The 21,713-nt window shown below is 50.4% G+C and overlaps 1 protein-coding gene across 6 annotated transcripts in view; it reads right to left on the bottom strand.

The window, feature by feature from the left end:
• KIF17 (kinesin family member 17) overlaps positions 1-21,713 on the bottom strand; it is a 28,739-nt gene that overhangs the window by 4,737 nt on the left and 2,289 nt on the right. Inside the window, exons 3-20 of one of the 6 annotated variants that reach the window (XM_068658549.1) lie at positions 21,476-21,584; positions 20,183-20,420; positions 19,813-19,893; positions 19,635-19,709; positions 19,309-19,452; positions 18,977-19,186; positions 17,402-17,570; positions 17,207-17,309; positions 16,977-17,136; positions 14,893-14,943; positions 13,573-13,719; positions 12,444-12,545; positions 9,527-9,716; positions 5,323-5,775; positions 4,173-4,270; positions 3,407-3,554; positions 2,271-2,359; positions 2,018-2,142 (exon numbers count right to left, since the gene is read on the bottom strand). In XM_068658549.1, the coding sequence (XP_068514650.1) occupies positions 2,018-2,142; positions 2,271-2,359; positions 3,407-3,554; positions 4,173-4,270; positions 5,323-5,775; positions 9,527-9,716; positions 12,444-12,545; positions 13,573-13,719; positions 14,893-14,943; positions 16,977-17,136; positions 17,207-17,309; positions 17,402-17,570; positions 18,977-19,186; positions 19,309-19,452; positions 19,635-19,709; positions 19,813-19,893; positions 20,183-20,266 (2,429 nt within the window). In that variant the 5' untranslated portion in view covers positions 20,267-20,420; positions 21,476-21,584. Of the gene's footprint in view, positions 1-2,017; positions 2,143-2,270; positions 2,360-3,406; positions 3,555-4,172; positions 4,271-5,322; positions 5,776-9,526; positions 9,717-12,443; positions 12,546-13,572; positions 13,720-14,892; positions 14,944-16,976; positions 17,137-17,206; positions 17,310-17,401; positions 17,571-18,976; positions 19,187-19,308; positions 19,556-19,634; positions 19,710-19,812; positions 19,894-20,182; positions 21,711-21,713 lie in introns of those variants that run through there. The other 5 variants (XM_068658550.1, XM_068658551.1, XM_068658552.1 and 2 more) reach the window with 5 other exon arrangements.

Below are 21,713 nucleotides of genomic sequence, written 5' to 3'. Positions count from 1 at the left end.
GGGCCCACATCCACACTGCATGGTCCCATACACTCTAGCATGGGTATAAAGAAAGCCCTAGAGTGTCAGGGCTCCCCTGTGTTCTTACAGCACCATCCAAGTAGGCCCTCGTACCTCACACCAGGAGCGCAAGGGGATTTGTAAGTAGTCTGAGGTAGAGTGAAACACTGCACAGCATCATCTGAACAGTGCTGTTCGATTTAAAAGCAGTCTGTGAGCACACCACCACTCTTTATTGTGCTTTGTTCCACCTTTTAAGGGCAACAGTGATTTAGTCCCACTGATCTGCCCAGAAGGCAGATATGTACCTGACAAAGTGCTGAAACCAAGAGTCCCTCACCGCAGCCAGGCATTAGAAGAATTCAGATCCCAGGCAGGTTGCCCCTCAAACCACTGCACTGATGCTGCGAACAACACTAGGCACCATTTTCCCTGATGTGGCTCATACCTGTTCAGACAGGGCACACTGTGCTCCAGAACTGGTCTCTTTGTCTGCACTGGGATCTGCAGCAGAGCAAATAGCTCAGGTTTGCCAGCACTGGCTCAAATCAGAGAAAATCCCACTACTGATAAAAGCTCCACTGATAATAGCCTCTTAATTATCTTCAAACCCATCCAAAAGGGCTCATTCTCTGCCAGAGATGACCTACTACTCTACTCCACTGCACTTGCCAAGTAGCCTTCAGTTTCATTTGCTTAATGCAGGACTGAATCCTGCTCTGCTGGGTATCAGAGAGCTCACAGCCATCCTGATGCGTAAAGCTTTTAAAAGGCGCCTTTGAAAGTCCCATACCTGTGGAATCAAACCCTCCTGCCTAACCTGCAGAGAACTTTTGATTTTAACAATGTAATTGGGAGAGTATTTTTATCTTGTTTATCACAAAAAGGAAAACTGCAAAAGGATTTGATATATAGTCAAAACAATTGGTTTCTTTCGAGCTAGCTCCATTAGAAAGAGACAGAATTGCCCACAAATTACAAACAATGTTATTTTAGATTTCTTAATAGCTCTTTCTTCAGCTGGGAGAGGCCCAGAGGAGCAAGCATGTGTCACAGGAGCTCACAGTGAAACTAAAAGACTTAGTTAAAAAACAGAATTTTTCAGAATCAAACTTTACTATGCACATTATATTTTATGCAACAGAGCAAAACATAGAAATCAGCAGGATTTCTGAAACAGCCCTAAGCCCTCATTTTGTCTCAGTATGCTGGGTTGTACTCTGACTAAATGAATCCTCTCAAGGCAGCTTTCACCTGGAGGAAAACCTTCAAGACAGGATGCACCTGAGATTGGCCAAGCACAAGACCTGACGCTGCACTCCTCACATCTCAATCATCAGGTCCAGGCCCTGAGTCTAACACTGCCCCTAAAATTTGGTTCTTGGATAATTTTGATGCCAGTTCTGGCTCAAGTCTTGCAAACATTGTCAGATGCATGAGGCAAAAGTGATCTCAGTGACAATGAAGAGTCACAGAGGATGTAATCACATCCATCCAGATGCACAGCGAACGGCAGGAGGACCTGCTACCATACATATACTCATATTACAGCATTTAGAAAATGCTCTTCCAGAACATTTTTCCAAGAGGAAAAGGAGGCAACCTTTAAGTTCTTTGGGCATTTAAGCTCTGTCAGTAACAGCCAGGCTCAACTTTATAAACTATACCTGCAAAAATCCAAAGGAAAGACTTCCCTGTCTAAAGATCTAGGCAGGATTTGTTATCCAGAAAGCACACTCACTTTCTTCCACTGACACCGACTTCTCTAGATTTTTCTCAAAATTCTGGCATTTGGCATCAGAGTAGCATAGCTAACAGCTATTTACCTGTCCAAATAGGACAAAAGATAATTTTGGAATAAAGACTGCCTATACATCTGCCTAGATTTGTGCTGTGTGGATCACACTGCTAAAGCTCAACAGTTGTACCACCATGCAAGAACAGGATTGCTTCTTGCCTGTATGAGCTAATGTGCGATGCACAGGAGGCAGTTAGCAGCAGCAGCACAGTCACTGACCTGGCAAGCACCTGCTGCTGGTCTACAGGCACTGAAATCCCCTCCGTGGTGACAGCCACCTCTGCTCCAGCACTCCCCCTGCTCACACCACCAGTGTCTTGGACAGTCTGAGGCGCTGCTGCATCCTGAGGACAAGAGGAAATGAAAGGCTGCAGCTCTGAAAACATGCAGCATGAATACCGGGAGAGATGAGGCATGACACTACCCACTTGGGCATATTCAGCCCAGGAGGGAGAAGTGGCCTGAAGGGTACCTTGACTGATACTGGTTCTTCATCCACAGCAGCAACAGAGTCTTCAGGCAAAGGTGTCTCATCAGGAGCAGTTTCAGTCCTCATAGCAACTGAAGAATAAAAGAGCAAATACCCACAATTTAAGTAAGTGATGAGCTCTGCATAGAGTATGTGAAAACATCACATAAAATCTTCCCCAAAAGTCAAAAGCTGTCTGTCTGGGAGGAAAAGTCTGTTACTTACCTTCTTATGCCGTTGGTCAGAAAAAGCCAGAGACCCAGAGGGTCAGCTGAAGAATACAGATTTACAGGGCTGGGAGAGCCTGGATCCTCATGTTCACATGAAAATCTATTTCAGAGGCCTGGAAGGCGCACACTTGTAATCAGAGGGGAAAAAATTAACCTCTCACCTTAGAAAGTGATAGCATCAAAAATTAATATAGGTTCTAGAATTAATATTGGGTAATAGGTGCTGCGTAAGCATGTTACAAAACATGCTCTGAGGCACTGCAGAGGTATAAATGAAAAGCAATAATGAAGAGGATAGCTGGCAACAACTTAAAGGTGTGTGACAGGAATACCTGCCCTCCAGCAAAGTGATGGTGTTGATAATTCACCAGGAGACCAAGAGCTGCGTCAAATTTGTATGCGATGGAAGATACTGCTGCAGCCACCCTCATCTTGGGCATGTGAGTTGTGGGAAGCCAATTGGATCAAAACAGAGTGCTGCCTGCTGAGACCAGTCATCTCTGCAGTGCAAACCTCTGTTCTAACGGAACGCTGCTCTAAGGCAGAGAAAACTCACAGCTACGTGGGCAAAATTGCATTCTGTTGCCTCAAGGCTTACAGGGTAGGGCCAGGCTGGTCCTGACATGGAAAAGAGGTCAGGGGAGGAGGGAAGAGGACAAACTGGGACAGAGAGTCTTATGAATGGCCCTGGAGGGAGAGTTACTGCTCCTGCTGTTGGTAAGGGAGGGGTAGAGCAGAGGCTGCTGCTGCTGCCAGGCAGCACTTGCTGCAGTAGCAGTCACTGCCACTTCAGAGCAGCAGACTTTGCAAGAAACTGTCTGCTTCAGCTCTTGCCCAAGGCCCAGTGTATGAACAGCACCAGGGAATTTTCAGCCTGTGCTGTGCACCCTCCACCTTCCTCATCCACACCTGCTTCCTTCCTGAGGTTCTCCTCGAGAGCAGACAGCTTGAGATCATAGCAATTCCTCAGGTTACTGATGTCCTCTTCGAGGCGGGCACGAGACTCCTGCTCTGCCTCATAGCTGGCCTTTAGCTGGGCCAGCTTCTCCTCGTACTCCTGAAAGGCACAGCAGAGCCTGATGCAACAGTGCTGCTCCTGACTGTACAGGAGGTCACATCTTACATTCACCCCAATAAAACTTTATTTTTCTTCACATTTTTCCGTAACTTACGTCAACACAGTACTGATGAAAGGCGACTAATTAGCCCTAGAAACTGCTCTCTTAGGCAGATGTGATACCCTGGAGGAGTTTTGTAACAAGTAAGAAGAAAGTTTATTTAACTCCTCATTCTTCCTCATGGCTCTGTCTCCCTTCTTTATCTTCATCCTTCTACTGTTCCCAATGTCTTTGTGTACTACTTTTCTTCCTCCTCTTAGAGAACAAATCTAAGTGTCACACATAATTTCCCCTTTTTGTTATGTGTACTTCAAAACATCTTGGGAACCTCCACCTCTCTGGAGACGAACTAGAGTGAGTAATACTGAAAGAAATGCTATTGTAAATAAGGCCTCCAACAACGTATGTTCTGGCCACAGGAAAAGGCCCAAGACCAAAAAAATATTATGAGAAGTATACTGGAAAGGCTGAACCACACACCCCTACATTATATTATAAAAATATTACAAAACCCCACAAGCTTCAAAGACACTAGGCCATAGCCCCTTCTGACTTACTTCTCTGATCAGCTGCTTCTCTGCTTCAACATCTAGCTGGGGTTTGAGGGGGTGAGCTGGCTTCACTTCCAAGTGAGCAGTCTCGGCAGGTAGAAGGCCTGTGAAGGAAAGCAGAAATAAACATCACACACAATTATTGGGTGGGATTGTCTTCAGAATGCTTGGAAACAGAACAAAGAACCTGGCTACGAGCAAAGAATATCTCAATCCGCGTGCTCCTTTAAACTGCACTCATGTGCCAGCATCTGTGCTGATAAAACGCCTACTGGCATGGGACTCCAAAGATGTGGGGAGAGGAGAGAGCACTGAGCAGAGGGGGAGAGGTTTAAGCTTTGGGTATATGAAAGCAAATATAAATTTAATCTCTGTCACAGAGTAACAGAAGACCTGTTTCCAGGGCTATGCTAACAGATTTGGAAGATAAAATAAGCTGGGAAAGAGATAAGAAGGCAAGGAAATTGCCTCCTTTCTTCACAGCTGTTTTTGAAAAGTGGTAGAAAAGGGAAGAAAAAAATATTACTGCCTTATTCTTCTGATAAAAACTATCCTTTTTAGGGTACAATTCTCAGAAGGTGATCAGGTCCCTAAACACTGCTCTTACCCATTTATTCCCGTGTTTGCTATTCCTACTTCAGAGCAAAGAGTGGGTCTGCTGAGGCTGGGCTGAATCGTCAAAGAGAGGACAAGGCATTCTGTAAGCAATGCTGCTAGAAAAGCAAAACTTTCCTTGTAGCATCAAAAAATCCATGGTTTAGAAGAACAGGGGCTGAATGCTATAAAGAATTTTACACTACTATTTCTTTATCATCTTTGTTCTGCCAGCTGAAACCACTCTGAGACTGACCAAATTCTAGCCAGAATGACCAAGAAGAATCGAGGATTGGAATCACATCAGCTTTTTTTTTTTTTTTTTAAACAAAATTTGTTGTTCTTGAAAGCTAGAGAAAATGCTAGTGAATTCAGATGCTCTTTACCAGTAGAATAAGGTCAGTTTGGAAACAGTAAAGAAAAAGCACATTACTAGAATGGAAACCTCTTCCTGCAACAGGTGAGGGGAAGGTTGAGGCAAAATCTGGTGAGCATTGTATGTGGAAAAAGCACGTTTTTTTTGGTCAAAGATAAACCTTTGGAGCCACCAGGGCTCTCCTACCTGGCAAGTTATTCGCGTTCATCTGTTCAGCTAGAATGGCCTTCAGTTTCTTAATCTCCTCCTGATATTCCCTCAGCAGAGCATCTTTGGGGTCCTCATTGATAGAGGGCTTGTTCTTGATGTTTTTTGCTCGATTAGCATAGCGCAGAGTGCTGAGGCTTTCGTCATAGTTGTTATCAGCTGGAGATAAGCATGCTATCATCAGGGTCTTGGTATTCCCTCCAAGGGAGTCTTGCAGCAGCCTGGTCAGCTTCGAGTCGCGGTAGGGGATGTGTTTGCACCTGCCGTCGACCAGGGCTGAGATGACATTGCCCAGAGCAGAGAGGGATAGGTTGATTTTGGTGGCCTCTTTGAGCCGCTCCCCTGTGGCTCCAGTTTTTGACTGTCTCTCACTTCCTGCCAGATCCACTAAATTGAGTTTTGCAGCCCTAAGGTGGTCTTGCCCTCTCTCATCTGCAAGAAAATAATTCTGGGTTAGGCTCTTCTCAAGAAGCAGCATCCTGGCAGTTAAGAACAAGAACTTTGGCATTACATTTCAGTTTGAGCCCTGTTCTTTGTCTGCATTTGGGCCCTAATTCCTTTAAGTAAATACCTGCTTAATCTTAGAACTACATGTTTTAGTGCTTTCCTGAACAAGATCCTGCATGGTAAAAATTCCTAACTGTTCTTACGATCCCAGTGAACTCTAAACACACACACACACACACACACTCTCCACATATTTCCACAGAAGCTGAGTGTTTAGAATTTCACGCAAAGCCCTCAGCAAGTAACAAGATCAGACCGTGACTTTATACAACTTCTTTTCTCCCCAGATCGCATCATGCAATTAAACAATGCCTGAGCACTGGAAAAAAAGGAAGGGAGGAAGCATGAAATGAGAACAGGGGTCAATGGGCAGCAGCCGAGTAAGGCTGGATGGAGGGCACAGGCAAAAGAGCAGGCTATCTGAACACCTACGTGACGTGGAGAGGAGGAAGGCAGAAAGGTTAGCGCTGCAGACCACCATGGAAAGGCTGCAGTAACCACTATGGTGGGAAACATTTTCTCCATGAATTCCCAAACAAGAGCATTTCAAGGCTGGAATCCACCCTACCCTAATCAATGGCTATATTCAAGAAGTTTCTTGCTATGCTTCAGAAGAACAAGTACATTCTTCCTAAGCATCCAAATACCACCGGGGAAGGCCACCTGGCTTTCTGTCCCGAGACAGCCCAATCACTCAGAAAGCCCGGCAGCTCTCCCCCTCGCCCATGGAGCAGCGCGGTGACTCAGCTCACAAGCATGCTCAGCGGCATCTGTTCCTCCTCAACAAATGACGTTCTCAGTGAGAAAGTAAAATGAAGGAACACAAGCAAGAAACAGAACTCCCAGACATCAGGCTTGAGCTCGGCCCTAACCGCCTGGATGAGGAGCCGGACCTCGGACCTCAGTGAGCGAGGAGTCCGACACAGAGAACTGGTGCCATTCCCATCGTACCACGTAAGGATAATAGGAGACGTGAGCTGAAGTTCACAGCCAGCTCCCCAGTTACCTAGAAGCACACCTCATGCATGTGGTGTCTGCTTCCTTGACCTGAATTTTGAGGCACAATTAACGTGATGACACAAATCTGTGACTAAGAGAGAGTGGGTCCAGTTGCTTTAGGGACCCTTCAATTTCTCTGGCGACTTAATTTTCCCAGGTTCATGGAGAGTTTTTATGAGTAAATAAACACTTCTCCAAAACACAGATTGCTCTCCAAAGCACAGGACCACACTCTTGAATGTCCATGCCCCAGTCATTCCTCATAATTGCAACCCAAGTTCAAGGGAAGAGTGTCTTTAATGCTCCAAGCACAAATTCCCACCAGAACCCAAGGTTTTAACAGTCTGACCTTTTCCAGACAGACTTCTACAAAACCTAACCTTGAATTTAGTTTGAGTTAAACTTCATGAATGCGGAGAACTCCTAAACGTGAATAATGAATAATCTGATGCATGGGGGAAAGTTAAAAATTTTACAGTAAGCATGAAAAAGAAAATAAAATTGATTGCCCAAGGATATTTCACTAGTTACAGCAATAGGCTGTTAACTGCACAACCTACTATTTGCAGCAGAGTGTTGTTTCACTCCAGATCTTTGTGGCATGTCAAGACATAGGAAAACTAAAAAAAAAATAATAATAAAAAAAAAGAAACACAAAATGGATGGAGCTTAAACAGAGCACCCTCTCACCATTCTTTCTGAGCGCCAGGGTAAGTGGACAGTCATAAAAAACAGGTTTTCTAACTCTTTCCTTCCCTCTCCCAGTTTATATAAACACTGTCAGGCAATTAAAAAGTTGTTTTGGTTCCTGCCAGTCCTTTTACCCAAGAAGGCTGTTTGTTTCAATCAGGGAGCTTAGTGGTTTAGTATCCATGGGGTAACGAGGTCTCCAGACTATTGCTGAAATGCCTGCAGCAGCCTGAAAGCCTCTCGTCTAATTCTCGCACAACCCGTCAGCCACTTCTGTGGCAGAAGAACTAAAACGCCTTCCTGTTAACAAATCAATCCCTTAGCACAATGTAAAGAAATAAAATATCTGCCACACCACTGTAAAATCAGATAGTAACTTGCATATTTCATGCTTCCACAGCCAGAGCCTGGTGTTTGCCTTAATCCTGTTTCTGAACTTTCACTTTTTAAGAGTTCACATAACTGCGAGGAGATCCTTTAAAATATTAACTGCCTGAAAACTACAACATACTACATGCGTGACTGGAAAATAAGTTTGAACTTGCCCATGCATCTCTTTGAGATGACAATATACCAATGCAGTTAACTATTTCAGCTAGGGATTACAGCAGTAGAACCATCCAGCTGTGGGAGGGTGCAAGAACTGTCAACTCTCTCCTCAAATATTCCAGCTGTCTTCCATTCAACTGCCAAAACTTTGTGCTTCGCCACCTCCAGATGATCAGTAACAAATCTTAAGGCAGAAACTGAGGAACTGGGGAAAAGGTAAAAATTGATTTGATTTAAATGCAGACAAGGCTGCACTGTTTCGCCTGTATTCACTTTTAACTACAAGCGAAAGCGAGCTGCAGAATTTCCAGTTTGATGTCTGATGGCGAGGTGCAGAGGGTGAGGGTCTTGGGACACAATTTAGGTCCAGGGATTACACAGAGCTCTGCCAAGGAGGAGGTGAGACCACAGCCAGACAGCAAAACTGTCCCCCAGCAGGCAAAACCTCTGCACTGCTGTTCTGTTGTGTGTAGCAAGCTTCTAAAGCTTTACATCAGATAAATTGTTGCAGAGTAGATTAAGAGCCCTGCACCCAACACAAAAGAGGAGTGTAAATATTTCATTTTCCCTGTTAGGATTCAAGTTGAGATTTGATGGACCCAAATAATGCAAGGTTTATCATCCACTGGCTGTGCTAATTGAGAAATCCCCAAAATCCCACACACACCCATTTGGGTAGATGAAAATGAGGTACTGTCATCAACATCTGGAACTACAACTTAGGAAGGCATTGTGTAACCTTCCCCATGACTGAAACAGCTGAAGAAAATGCAGTCAAGCTGTTCACAGCCTCAGCTGGGGTCAAGGACCAGAAAGAAATAGGAGCTTAATTCCTTTCTTAGTCCCAAGAGAAAACCTTTCAAGGTCCTTGTCCAGACCCAGTGAGGCAGCTTTATCAGCTAAGGAAATGCCAATGGAAATGAGCTACTTGGGAAAGGAAAATTAGTCACCAAAACATTATTAAGGGACTCTTTTATTCCATCCTTAAACCCAGATTAGCTGTTTGCTTAAAAGATGTGCTCCACGATTAAGCTAAATGAAGGAATCACTGGGTGAAGTGATCTGACTTGCACTCTAAAGAAGGTCAGACAAAAGAGATAATGATACAAGCTTCTCCAGGCTTCACAAAGCATGAGCTCCCAGCCATTGTATGGGCTAGTTTTAGCACCCTTTGCTGGAAATAAAGGTTTTAGAAGATAAAGAAACAGAAGGAGACGAAATATGTTTCCAGCCTGAGCGTAAGATATTCCTCTCCCAAGGGGAATGGAGGAGACAACATTTTGAATACGCAGACATTTCACTCTGTGAAGCTTGTCAATATCAGGGCACAATTCTATGGGACCTAAAATCATTTAGGATCTGAATTTTGCTGGGGGATGCCTGGTCAGACTGCACGCTCTGCTAGCCCCAGGCGTGACGCAGGACTTTCAGCACCTACCTATGGTGCAGATTTCCATATGGATGGTGAAGATGGAGTGGGAGCGGGACGAGTCCTTGTTCATGAGGGTGTAACCCACTGCTCGGTTCCTCCAGCCCATCTCCATGATCCGCTCGCACTGGACCACGCTGTGCACAGTGTGCAGAGAAAGCCCCTTCACGTACACCCCCTTCTCCGGGTGCTCCTTCAGCTGCAAACAGGGACAAGGCAACACAGGTCACAACATGACACCAGCACCACGAGAAGGCACGCTGGGAGCCACCTGCAAGCTTGCGGGCTACATGCATTTCGTGTGTGGAGAAAGAAAAAGCACTTACATGAAAACCTCAGGGTGGCAAAGACGTTATTGTTAGTTACCGAAAAACACGAGACTAATTTTGAGGGCTGCCATCGGCCTGCTGAGTGTCCATACCTCCTGACACCTTCAGTGGGAGCCAGACGCACGCAGTAGGTGGCCATCCTTGGCATGCCCCATCAGCAGCTGCAATTTCAGCCAGCAGCTGCACTTGGTTGCAACCAAAAAACCTCATAGTTCTGAAGCAGGAATGAAACCACACAAAAAGAGGGAACCACCTTTACGGTTCTGCAGCCAAAAGGGATTAATGTTAAGGGGTTGCTGGTTGATTCATTCATCTCCCAGGCCACAAGAAACCCAGCTTCTCTGCACTGAGCTGCCTTCTACATCCCCTATTATTAAGCTGCATATTTTAAAAAGAACTGAAATGTTTTTCACCTATTATGGCAAAATCTCTAATATATCTTCAGTCACAGGGAGCTTTTTAAAATCAAAGCACATATTCAATAGTCACAGATATTGTTACCAGTGCTTTACTGAACCCCTCCGCTCTGAGAGGGCGTCTTGTTCTCACTGACAAAATTCCCCCAAATCACACCCATCACGCACAGGCGGACTATAATAATTCTCCACATTAGTTCATTTTTTAGATGCTTTAAAATCCTATTCAGGCACCTGGATAGAGACAGTGTTAAATACCAAATAACACCTTTTCAGAAATTACTAATCGTGCAGAAGAAAACATACGGCATGTTAATAAATGATTGAAGACTTGAACGATCCATCAAACCTACATAAAAAACACAAAACAATCAAGAGATTCCTGCACTCCCACACTAGCCCCCTCTGAAACTCCCTCCACACTGGGAATTTTAAACAAGCTGAATTCATTTTCAACAGCTATGTTACGCCCCACATCCGCTGAGCTCATAACTACAATTCTATCTTTGTCGTGTCAGCTGGGATATCGAGATAGTTGTCATGACTCGGTGTCACGGATGTGATAGATACCACAGTTGGCAGTGTCACCCCCAAAGAAGACCTTTGGGTGATGCACAAGATCACAAGAAGTGATGCAAAAGAGCGTGCTTGCTGTAAGAAAATCTGTGCATCATGGAGAAGAACTGGCTGAAACCTGAACTCAACAGGATTTTAGCTGTGTTCCACGTCCACCGTAAAGCCACAACTGCCCAGAACTAAGAACCAGTTACAGAGCCACAGCCTAACAGGTTGCACACTGTGACTTCTGACTGTGCTACAGGAGAACCCCACGGCTGGCAGGGCTGCAGCGGGGAGCACTGCAGAGACCTGAGGGAACACCCAAGCGGGGACACGGCTGTCATTTAACTCCATGGCAGCCTGACCAGGGCATTTTTCTAGCAAAGCTCCTTAAGACCTGCTCTTCTCAGGGTTTCATCCCACAGCAGGCGACTGTGAGCCTCAGTGCTTCAGACTCAACAAAGCCACTGCCATTAAAAGGCAAAGGAACAAACAGAAACAGGATTTTGGAGGAGAATCAGGGGCCAGGCCCCAGGACGCAGCAGAAAGCGGTGGGTCAGCGCAGGCCTTCTGTCCCCGCAGGACACGGCTCGATTAATTACTTGGCTCGGTGGAGGCAGCAGCAGCCAGCAGCTGTGATGGGGTTTCCCTGGAAACTGCTCTGCCCAAGTCCTGCCCTCCCGGTGCCAACTGCAGTCGTCATGGAAACGGTGTCACTGCTGGTGCGGAACAAAGGATGGGGATCTGCGCCTCCTGAAGCAGCCAGAGCCCCCTTCTCCCTCCTCTCCCCCTGCGCCCACACACGAGGCCCGTTTGGAAAGCGAAGCAGGGCACTGCCCGCCAGGGGATTTGCCTCCCTTAAGGCCAGGAGCCCGTGGAAAATTTGCCCTGCAAGGCGCAGGGAGGCACTTTGGGTCCCTCAGCACCGCAGCGCTTCTGTGCAGCAGATGGTGCTAGTGCCTCGGCTTTCCTCACACGGGCAGGCCTGCAGGGGAGTAAATTAGGACATGGGATTTGCAGGTCCCCCCAGGAATACGTGCAAAGAGACCCGCAAAGCCACCAAGAGGCAAATTTTATAAAAATCAGCCCCTTGATTAGAATTTCGGCGCATTTCCCTTCTTGGGAGCTGCCCTCCTTGCCCATGCATTGCAATGGGGAGCAATATCTGCTCTGCCCTCTCAAAAAGGATCAGCCTTTTTTTGTTTTAAACAGATAATGAGATCATCCACAGCTACGCTGGATCAGATTAAACATTTATAAGGCGCAGAATCCTCCTGCTTTAGAGATAGCCTCCTGCTTTAGAGACGAAGAGGATTAGGAAGAAATTGCCCCATGAGCAGTTTATTCCTTTCTTGTCCTGTGACCATTTTCACACAGCGTCTGCTAAGCTACTGGCCACTATCAAGCAGGACACGTTTCTGATCAGATCCTGTTCCTTCTGCCACAGAACTTTCTCTAAAGTCCCTTAAAATCTCCTCCTGGCTTCCATATTCATCACTATGTTTATACTCTGGCATTCAGCTTCTGACAGAACATTTTCTTGCATTCCTGTGAGGCATATGTGATAACATTTATCTGAGCAAATTAAAGCACATCCTAATTAAGGCATTGACTCCACCTCACCTCCAACTTCTGCTTGGTATCAGCTCCTAGAAGGTCTCGTACATCTTCATTGTAAATCTCCAGGTAGGAAGCTCTCACCAAGAACTTGGTATTTTCAGCACACTGCACAAAACAGGAACGATTTCAGGAGAAGGTTCTCAACATGAAGGCAACCAGGCAGCCCACATAAATCCTCAGCGCCAGCTGGGTGCCTACCTCCCTTCAGCACCTCATCAAATCTTCCATGGCATTTCATTCCCAGGTGTGACTACTCAACACACTTGCTATAGAGGCTTCCAGACCTTAAACTTCTCAGGTGCGAGTCCATAAAGTCAGCAGAGATGCGGGTGCAGGTCATCTGCCTCTCATCCTAAAGCAGAGGCTTGTGCATGGTCAGTATACCCAAAAGTTTTCTGGCCATAACAATTAGAGAGGACATCTTAGGTGATTTCTCAGAAGCAGACACCTATTTTGCAGACCCTTGCATTTGGGTGGATTATACACCTGCTGTCCAGTGAAAATAATCAGGCATCTAATGATATGCAGGACTATATTATGATAACCTGTCAGGGTCTATACTGAGATAATTTAAATGCGATACTTGGACTTAAATTAGCACCACAGCTTTTTCTGTCACCCTGCATAAAAATATCATGGTATTTTACAGTATCTGAGACTGAAAATTCACAAGAACCAAACCTTACACTGCCCTGACAGCCACACAACACAATTGTACCGGTAGTGCAACTGAGACGGGGGAGGAAAAGATGCTTCCAGAAGTGAAGAAGCAGATAAATGGTACCGCTTCACTGAGAATCTAAAGTCCCACGTGACCTGGTTCATTCCTGTCCAGCTCTCTGCCTGCTATTCTACCAATGCATTTAGGTTTAAAAACAGTGTTTTGGTTAAAGCACTTCACTGGGATGAAGATCAGAGCACTAGTCATAGCTCTGTGACAACTGTGATTTTGGGAGAACAGAAGAGCAGAACAGTATGGATATCACTCCTCTACTTTCCAGAAGGGCTGCCAGGATAAATACTTTAATGCCTGTGGCTCAGAGAGTATGACACTATAGAATACGCAAAAATCATCTTTTTAGATACCACACAACGTTACAACAGGATCTCTTTCACATCATTACACACCTACCTGGATGCTCTCAAAAATGTGTTCAAATGCTCTAGGTATAATGCCTTTCTCTGTAGAAGGATCCACAACCCCCTGCATGGTAAATGACTTCCCACTGCCAGTCTGGCCATAGGCGAATATGGTGCCATTGTAACCTTCAGTGACACCCTGGAAATGGAGAAAAGACAACAAATGGCCGTTATCCTTGGCACAACTAGAAATAAGTCATTCAGATTCTCTCCTGCCTTGTAAAAGGTATTTTAAAGGAAGATCTGGAAGTAAACAAAGCAATGGCTGGGCAACCTGGAGGCGAGTGAAATGCAGCTATCTGAGATGCTTTTTGAAACTGCTGTTGAAGTCTCTCGGGTTCTTGAACAAGAACTTGGTTAGACACGTCACTGAAATGGAAAGATGAAAGGGTACAAAACTAGAGCATGAGAAAAATCTTAATAGGCCATCAGAAAATTATAATAAAATGCATTCTATTACCGTATAAGTTGTCAGTTTTCTCTCACAATAGAAACCTTGAAGAAAAAAAAGTGTTGAAAAAAATGGAAGCGTGGCTGACAGTGCTTAGACGACCATTCATTTGACATGTCAGTTTTGACATAGGGCAGAAAATCTTAAGAAATTCAGAGATACAATGAGGATGCCAGCTGACTGTAGGGCAGCCTAAAGGATGGTATCTAGCTTAGCATCCTTTTCTCCTGGAAAGCTGGCTGAATGTAGGCATTGCTTTCATTTGTTCCTATTTCAGAGAATCATGGTAAGAACAGAAGATACTTGGAACCTCCATCTTAAAATTACCACTGGCTATTTTATCCCTGGGGTTTCTTCTAACAACACTGGCTTTTTTTTTTTTTTTTTTTTTGTATTTTTTTATTTCCTTTCTTGACTATTTCTTTTGTTACCCTAGCTGGTTGCCATGCTTATGAGTTAACAGGCAAGAAACACAACCCCCTTCAGCTTTCACTATTGTAAAACAGGCTGAGGTTCCCCATCTTCTCTAAGGGTTCTTGCTAGACGATCAAAACGTCCCTAAAAGCATCGTGTTTGTACCTGCTGCAAATGGAGACGGGTGCTGCAGTTCTTGGCCAGCTACCACCTCTTGGGCCTGCTCGGGGAGCTTGTCTTTCATACCAACACCTGCCTGAGACAATCTGGAACAATTAACTGCAATTCTGTTCTCTGTGGCCTGCTGAAAAAAGGGTTTTCTTCCCAATTTCACAGCCTGCTGTCGGGGCGCTGTCCTCAGCCCTTCCTTTGCGCCCCTGGAAGCAGCGGGGGGGCTTCCAGTGAGGGGCCACCTGCCCAGGCACCTCCCGCGGGGTCTCCCCTCACCTCGACCAGCGGGTAGGCGACCTCGTTGTAGATCTGCTCGGTGCCGTGCTCCTCCCGGTACGCCCCGTCGAAGGCGAACAGCTTGGGGGGCTGCCCGGCGGCCGCGGGGTTCCGCAGCGCGCAGCGGCCCCGGGCAGGGTCCACGCTCACCACGGCCGCGCAGCCCAGGGCCCGCTCACGGGCGTTGAGGGGCCGGCAGCGAACCACCACCTTCACCGCCTCCATGGGGGGGCACCCGAACGGCCCCGGGGGCGAGGCGGGGGTTTGGGGGGGGGGGGGGGGCGCGGCGCGGCCCCGACGCGGTTGCCCCGGCAACGGGGCGGTGACTCCCGAGGCCCCGCCCCCTCCCCCCCGGGTCACGTGCGGCTGGGAATGGCGCGAGGGCTGCACGTGGCGGGGGCGTGCGGAGCCCTCGGGGTGTGCAAGGGCGCGTGCACGGCGGGGGAGGGGGGGTGCATTTGCACGCGGGGATGCACGCGAGCACGTGCTGGGGTGGCAGGTGCAGGGGAGGAGCACGTGGTGGTGTGCAAGGTTGCGGGCGTGCAGCTTGCACGGGGGGTGTTTGGGTGTGAGCACGCGAGTGTGCACGCAGCAACGCGGTGTGGGGGTGCAAGAAAAAGGCCGCAGCACACCCGGAGCAGGAGAGCCGTTTATTGCCCGCGGAGCCGCACAGCCCGCAGGGCGCGCAGGGAGGGGGTGAATAAGGCAGAAGGCAGCGACTTAAAGCTACGAGAGGGCCGGGGGCAGCCGGGCCTAACCCCGCTCATGCTGCACCACGGCGGGGGCCCAGGCGGCCTCCCCCCAGGCACTGGCCCCGCCGGGGTCCTGCTCCTCGTAGCCGGGGTTGCAGCGCCCCGGGGTCAGGCGGCAGAAGCAGCCCCCCGGTGCCCCGGAGTAGTGAGCCAGCAGGGCCGCCACGCTGGCGAACTCTGAGCTGGAGTGCTGCCACCGCGGGGAGAGAGGGCAGAGGTGAGCCCCCCACCAGCGGGCATCATGCGCTGTGCACACGTGCAGACACAGGCCTGAGTCCAGCGCACACCGATGCAGCCAGCAGGCAGGCACGGGTGCACCCAATGCAGCCACACGCGAGTTACCAGGTGCACTTGTGCACCAATGAACCTGTGCATCTGTTGCAGCTGTGCACACGTGCACTCATGCACCCATGTGCAGATGCAGCTGTGTGCTGATGCAGCCACAAGGCAGGTACAGACTTGTGCCTATGCTCCAAGTGCATTTATGGACCAGTGCACAGGAGCCCCCATGCACCTATGCATCACACACCAATGCACAGATGCGACTGTGTGCAGATACACCCACAACTTGAAGGCACCCATGGATCAAATGCACTCACAAACCAATGTGCCCATTCATCACGCACCCATGCGCTTGTGCACCCCTGCACCCATGAACCCAAGGCACATACATGCTAACGCATGCATATAGCCATGCACTTATGCACCAACGCCCCCAGGAACCTGCGCATCAAATACCCCCCCACAGTTGCACCTGTGTGCCCACACACCGATACCCCTGTGTACCTATGCAGTGATGCAGTCAGAAAGGAAATGTACCTCTGCACCATGCACAAATGAATCAAATACACTTATGCACCGCTGCTCCCATGTGCAGATGCACCAACAGACACACCGATACCCCTATGCACCCATGCACATGTGCACCTGCAAACCACATACCCATGCACAAGTGCACCTGTGCAGCTACAAAACAAAACCAATCCATGTGCGTGTACACGTTAATCAAATGCATGTGCACACTGATGCACCCATGCATGAACGTGCCAGCTCACCTATGGACAAACACACCTGTGCAGCCATGCATCAGTGCACCCACACTCTGATGCATTAGTGCAGCAATAGACCCATGCCCCAGCATACTGAGGTACACGTGCACCCACACAGCAGTGCACCAACACACCATGTAGGAATGCACCAGGGCACCCATGCACAGATGCAACCAGACCACGACACACTGATGCACCAGAGCACCCCCACCCTGCTGCACGAACACGGCAGTGCCCCCAGCCCCGACACCCTGTCGCCCCCTGCCCTGTGCAGCGCTCTCACCTCCACGCAGAACCGTCCCTGGGGTGTCCTGAAGACGCAGTAGGGGACGACGCCGCAGGGCGCCCGCACCCACAGGCACCAGCGCTTGGCCAGGCCGGGCTCAGGGCGCAGCAGGAAGGCGCCGGGGACGTCCCTGCGCAGCAGCGCGATGCCGCCGTCCCTGGGGGGGACGAGGAGGCGGGTGGGCACCGCGAGGGGTGGCAGGGGTCCAGGGGCTGCCGTGCACTCACCTGGCGATGCCGGCAAAGGCCCACACGCTCTCGGCCAGGATGCTCTCGTTCTCGGGGAGCAGTGCCAGGCTCCGCGCCCCTTTGTTCTCCCATCCCGAGGCTGCTGCAGGAGCTGGTCAGTCTCCTCCTCACCCCCAAACCCAAGGCCTCGTCCCCCCAGTCCCATGTGCTTCAGTGTCACCTCCAGGCACTCACCGGCCTCACGGGGTGGCTGATGCGGCTGGCTCTCAGCCCCGCAGTCACGATAGGCGCCCGAGCGCAGGACTTTGCTGCGGATGGCTTTTTTGCGCACCAGGACGGGGGAGCAGTAGGGGTTCCCTGGGCGCCAGCTGCCAGCTCGGCCCTCAGCCTCCGGCCGCCGCTCCTGCAGCAGAGAGCAGGGAATGGGTTTTTGGTGGCACTTGCTATGTGAAATACCGTGCAAAAAGGCCATGCAAAAAAAAAAGTCATGCAAAATACGCTGCGAGACACTGTGCAAAAAAAAAAAAAAAGCCATGCAAAACACCCTGAAGAAGGTATGCAAAAAATTTCACAGAATTTCACAGAATTTCTAGGTTGGAAGAGACCTCAAGATCATCGAGTCCAACCTCTGACCTAACACTAACAGTCCCCACTAAACCATATCCCTGAGCTCTACATCTAAACGTCTTTTGAAGACTTCCAGGGATGGTGACTCCACCACCTCCCTGGGCAGCCCGTTCCAATGCCTCACAACCCTTTCAGTAAAGAAATTCTTCCTAACATCTAACCTAAAACTCCCCTGGCGCAACTTTAGCCCATTCCCCCTCGTCCTGTCACCAGGCACATGGGAGAACAGGCCAACCCCCACCTCGCTAAGGCCAACCCCCACCTCGCTAAAATGACCTGCAAAAAGCGCTGTACAAAATAAAGGCATGCAGATGTGCTATGTATGATGTTGTGCAAGAAAAGCCACACAAGATACCCCACAAAAATGATGCACAAAGGTGCAATGTAAAAAAATGCCATACAAAAATTCCAAGGAAAAAAAATGAAGTACAAAAATGCTATACCATAAAAACATTTTAAAAATTGCTATGTAAAACACCAAGCAAAAGCTGCCATTCAAAAAAAAAAAAAAAGCCATGCAGAACACCATGGGAAAAAAAAAAAAAAAAATTGAAGAAAAAACACATGCAAAACACCAAGAAAAAATGCCACATAAACAACCATGCAGAAATGCTGTGTAAAATACCATGCAAAGTTGCTATGCAAAAAAAGTGCTGTGCAAACAGGCCCAGAGTAAAACACCATGCAAAAAAAAAAAGGTCCATGTAAAACAGGCTGTGCAAAAGACTGCAAGAAAAAGCTATGCAGGATGGACCATGCAAAATGCAATGTGCTATGTAAATCTCCATGTCAGAAAAGGCCGTGCAAGAAAGATCCATGCAAAACAGCGTACAAAAGCCAGTAGGGAAAATACTGTTGCAAAACAGCATGCAAGAAGAGGCTGCACAAAACATGCCATGCAAAGCACCATGCAAAACTGCATACTGTGCAAAAAAAAACATTGCAAAGAAAGATTGTGTAATAACTGCCAGGGAAGATGTCATGCAAATGGTGCTATGCAAAAATAATAAAGAAAAAAGGCCCTGCAAGACATCACATAAAAACATGATGTGCAAAAGTACGCCATGCAAGCATACCCTGTACAAAGTGCTGTGCAACAGTGCCATGCTAAAACACCTTGCAAAAAAAACATGGAGCAAAGGCACACGGGGCAGCACCCAGCACCTTGTGGCCTGCACCTACCCCTGCACCCAGCGAGCCGAGGCCGATGGGCGCGGGCAGGCGCCGGAAGGAGACGAGCGCGTTGACATTTCGCGACACCTCCTCGGGGTTGAGCGGCTCCCGCAGCACCCCGGCACCCGACGGCTCCCCCTCGCCCGCCTGCTCCTCGGGGTGCGCCAGGAGGTAGCCGAGCTGGAAGGAGCGGCAGAGCAGGAGGTGCAGGACTTGCACCTGGTGGGGTGCAAAGAAGGCAGTGGGTGCAGGGGCCAGGGATAATGAAAATGTGTTTGTTTGTTTGTTTTTGCAATTTTTTGGTTTTTTTTTTTTGAGTGTTTGGGTTGTGCACCACGCACCTCACCCGGGGGGCCCATGAAGAGGTGGCAGAAGAGGGCACTGGGGGGGCTGTAGGGGTTGCGGGCCACGAAGGCGAACTGGCGCTCAGCGTGCCTCCAGGTGCTGTACAGGATCCGGCGCAGAGCGTGCGCCATCAGCAGCGTCTGCGGCGACAAGGGGGGGGCTGGCTGGGACCCGGCACTCCCGGGGTGCAAGCAACGCCTGGCCCGAGCCTATTTGCAGATGCATGGCTGCAAAGCAGGTTTCCTGAGCGAAAAGCAACATCCCGAGCGGTGCAACCCCAACAAGCACCTTTGCAAGGTGGCACCCAGCACCCTGCACCCACCTCCCCATCGGCACCGTAGACCTTCAGCCCTTGCAAGCTGAACCTCAGCACCACCGACCTCCTCCTGGGGCAGTCCTGGTGAGAGAGAGGGGGGGCAGCAGTGAGGTCCCCCCCGTGCCATCGGGGGTCCCCCCACACCTTGGGGTGCCCCCGCTTTGTGCCAGTGGGGTCGCCTGACCTTCAGTGCCCGCAGCTGCTCCTCCAGCCACCCCACTTGCCGCTGCAGGTCCAGGTCCTCCACCGCGAAGGAGCCCACGTACTGGGGGAGGCGGGCAAAAAGTTCACCCCACTTTAACACCCTCCCCACCTGCCAGGATGCCAAAATTGCCCCCTCCTGGGGCAATTCCCACCCAGTGGGGATGCGATGCTGTAGGGTTGCACCCAAATTTTCCCAGTGGTGCAACAGCTTTAGGGTGCACGTGCATTACGGGTAGGGGGGGGGAACACCAACCCAAATCCCCCCACCCTGCAAAGCCCTGGAGGGGGGTGCTGCTCTGCCCGCAGCTCCCCAAGGGGCAGGATCAGGCCCCTTGTCTCCAGTACCTCACCTCTGCTGGCTTGGCGATGCCCCGGGCACGTGGCAGGGGGGCCGCCGGATCCGGTCCCCTCCCGTTGGCCGTCTTCTTCTTCATGGCAGTGGGTCGGGGGAGCTCAGGGGGGAGTTAAAACAGCTCCAGCGCCGCATCTGACTTGGAATTGTTGTGCTCCAGCTTGGAGGCCACCCACGGACGCCCAGCGGGAGCAAGGGGCGATGTGGGGGGCCCCAGGGCCTCGGCGAATGAATCCCTGCAAGGAGGGACCAGAGAGACACAACCTGCCCCCGCCACCCCCCGCTTCCAGCTGCTGAGCTCCAAGAGGAGCTGCAGTCCCCAAGTCCTGACCCCGTTGCAGAGGTTCCCAAATCCTCACCCTGATGCAGAGGTCCTGCCATACTAACCCCAATAATTGGGTCCCAAGTCTCAGCCCCAACCCTGATGCAAAATTCCTGTACCCCAACCCCATCCTGAGCACTGTGCAACGGGCCCCACACGACACCAAGTGCCATGCAAGGGTCCCCTTGTCCTGGCCCCCAGCACCACGCAAGCATCTCCACGTCCAGCCCCTGCCCTGATGCAAAGTCCCCCACATCCCAACCCCATGCGAGCATCCCTGCGTCCTGACCCTGAGCAAGGTAACGGGGTCCCAGTGGCGTGCTCCGAAGCACCGTGCAAGTGTCCCGTGCCCCTGCCCCAAGCACGGCGAAGGCATCCACGTCGTGACCCCAAGCACGATGCACAGGTCCCCAAACCCTGCCCCCAAGCACACCACACGCATGCAAGCAGCAAGGTGCAACCCCGCACCCAGCGAGCTGCCGGGGTCCCCACACCCCTGGGGGCTGCAGCGGGTCTGGGGCAGCTTTTCCAGCTGCTCCCGAGGGCTGTGCTCGGCCCCTCTGCGGTACCCCAAGGGGGTTTCTCCCCCCGAAGCCCCCGGCCGGGCTGAGACCCCCACAAGTCGTGGCCCCGAGGCCACGCCGCAGCCGCCCGTGGGGAGCTGGGGTCCGGCTGCCCCCAGGCGCATCCCAGCGGGGAGCGAGCCCGGGGCTGCCCCCTCCTTTCCGGCACTATTTGGGGGTCTCTCCCCCCCCCCCCAGCCAATCCGCGGGCAGGCAGCCCCCAGGCCCCGCCCCCTCTTTCCCACGCTCCGCTTCTCAATGGAGCCCCCCCCAGCCCACCGCCACCCCGCGGGTCCCCATGGGGGGGGGGGACGGACACAGAGGGACACCCGGACAGGGGCAGCCCCCAGGGGACAGCAGCCCCGGCTCGCCCAGCCCCAAGGGCTCCCCGCTCCCCCCCGCTCACGGGCAGCTTGCTCTCTTCTGGAGAAACGCAGGCGAAAAATCCTCCGGCTCTCGGCCTCCGCCGGTTGCTTCCTTCCCGGGGGGGCTCCGCTCTCCGCAGCTCGGGGCCGCTGTGCCCGTGGGCGTCAGGCCCCTGCCGCACGCCAGGCCCCGGCGAGCCCGAGCCCACGACGGGCACGGGGCAGGCACCAAACTCCCATTTCCTGCCTGCGATCTGCCCGCGATGAATCACCGCAATT

Source organism: Anas acuta, chromosome 22 (assembly GCF_963932015.1).
Source record: "Anas acuta chromosome 22, bAnaAcu1.1, whole genome shotgun sequence".
In the NCBI taxonomy this organism is placed as follows: Eukaryota; Metazoa; Chordata; class Aves; order Anseriformes; family Anatidae; genus Anas; species Anas acuta.
This window is presented reverse-complemented; position numbering and strand designations above follow the sequence as displayed.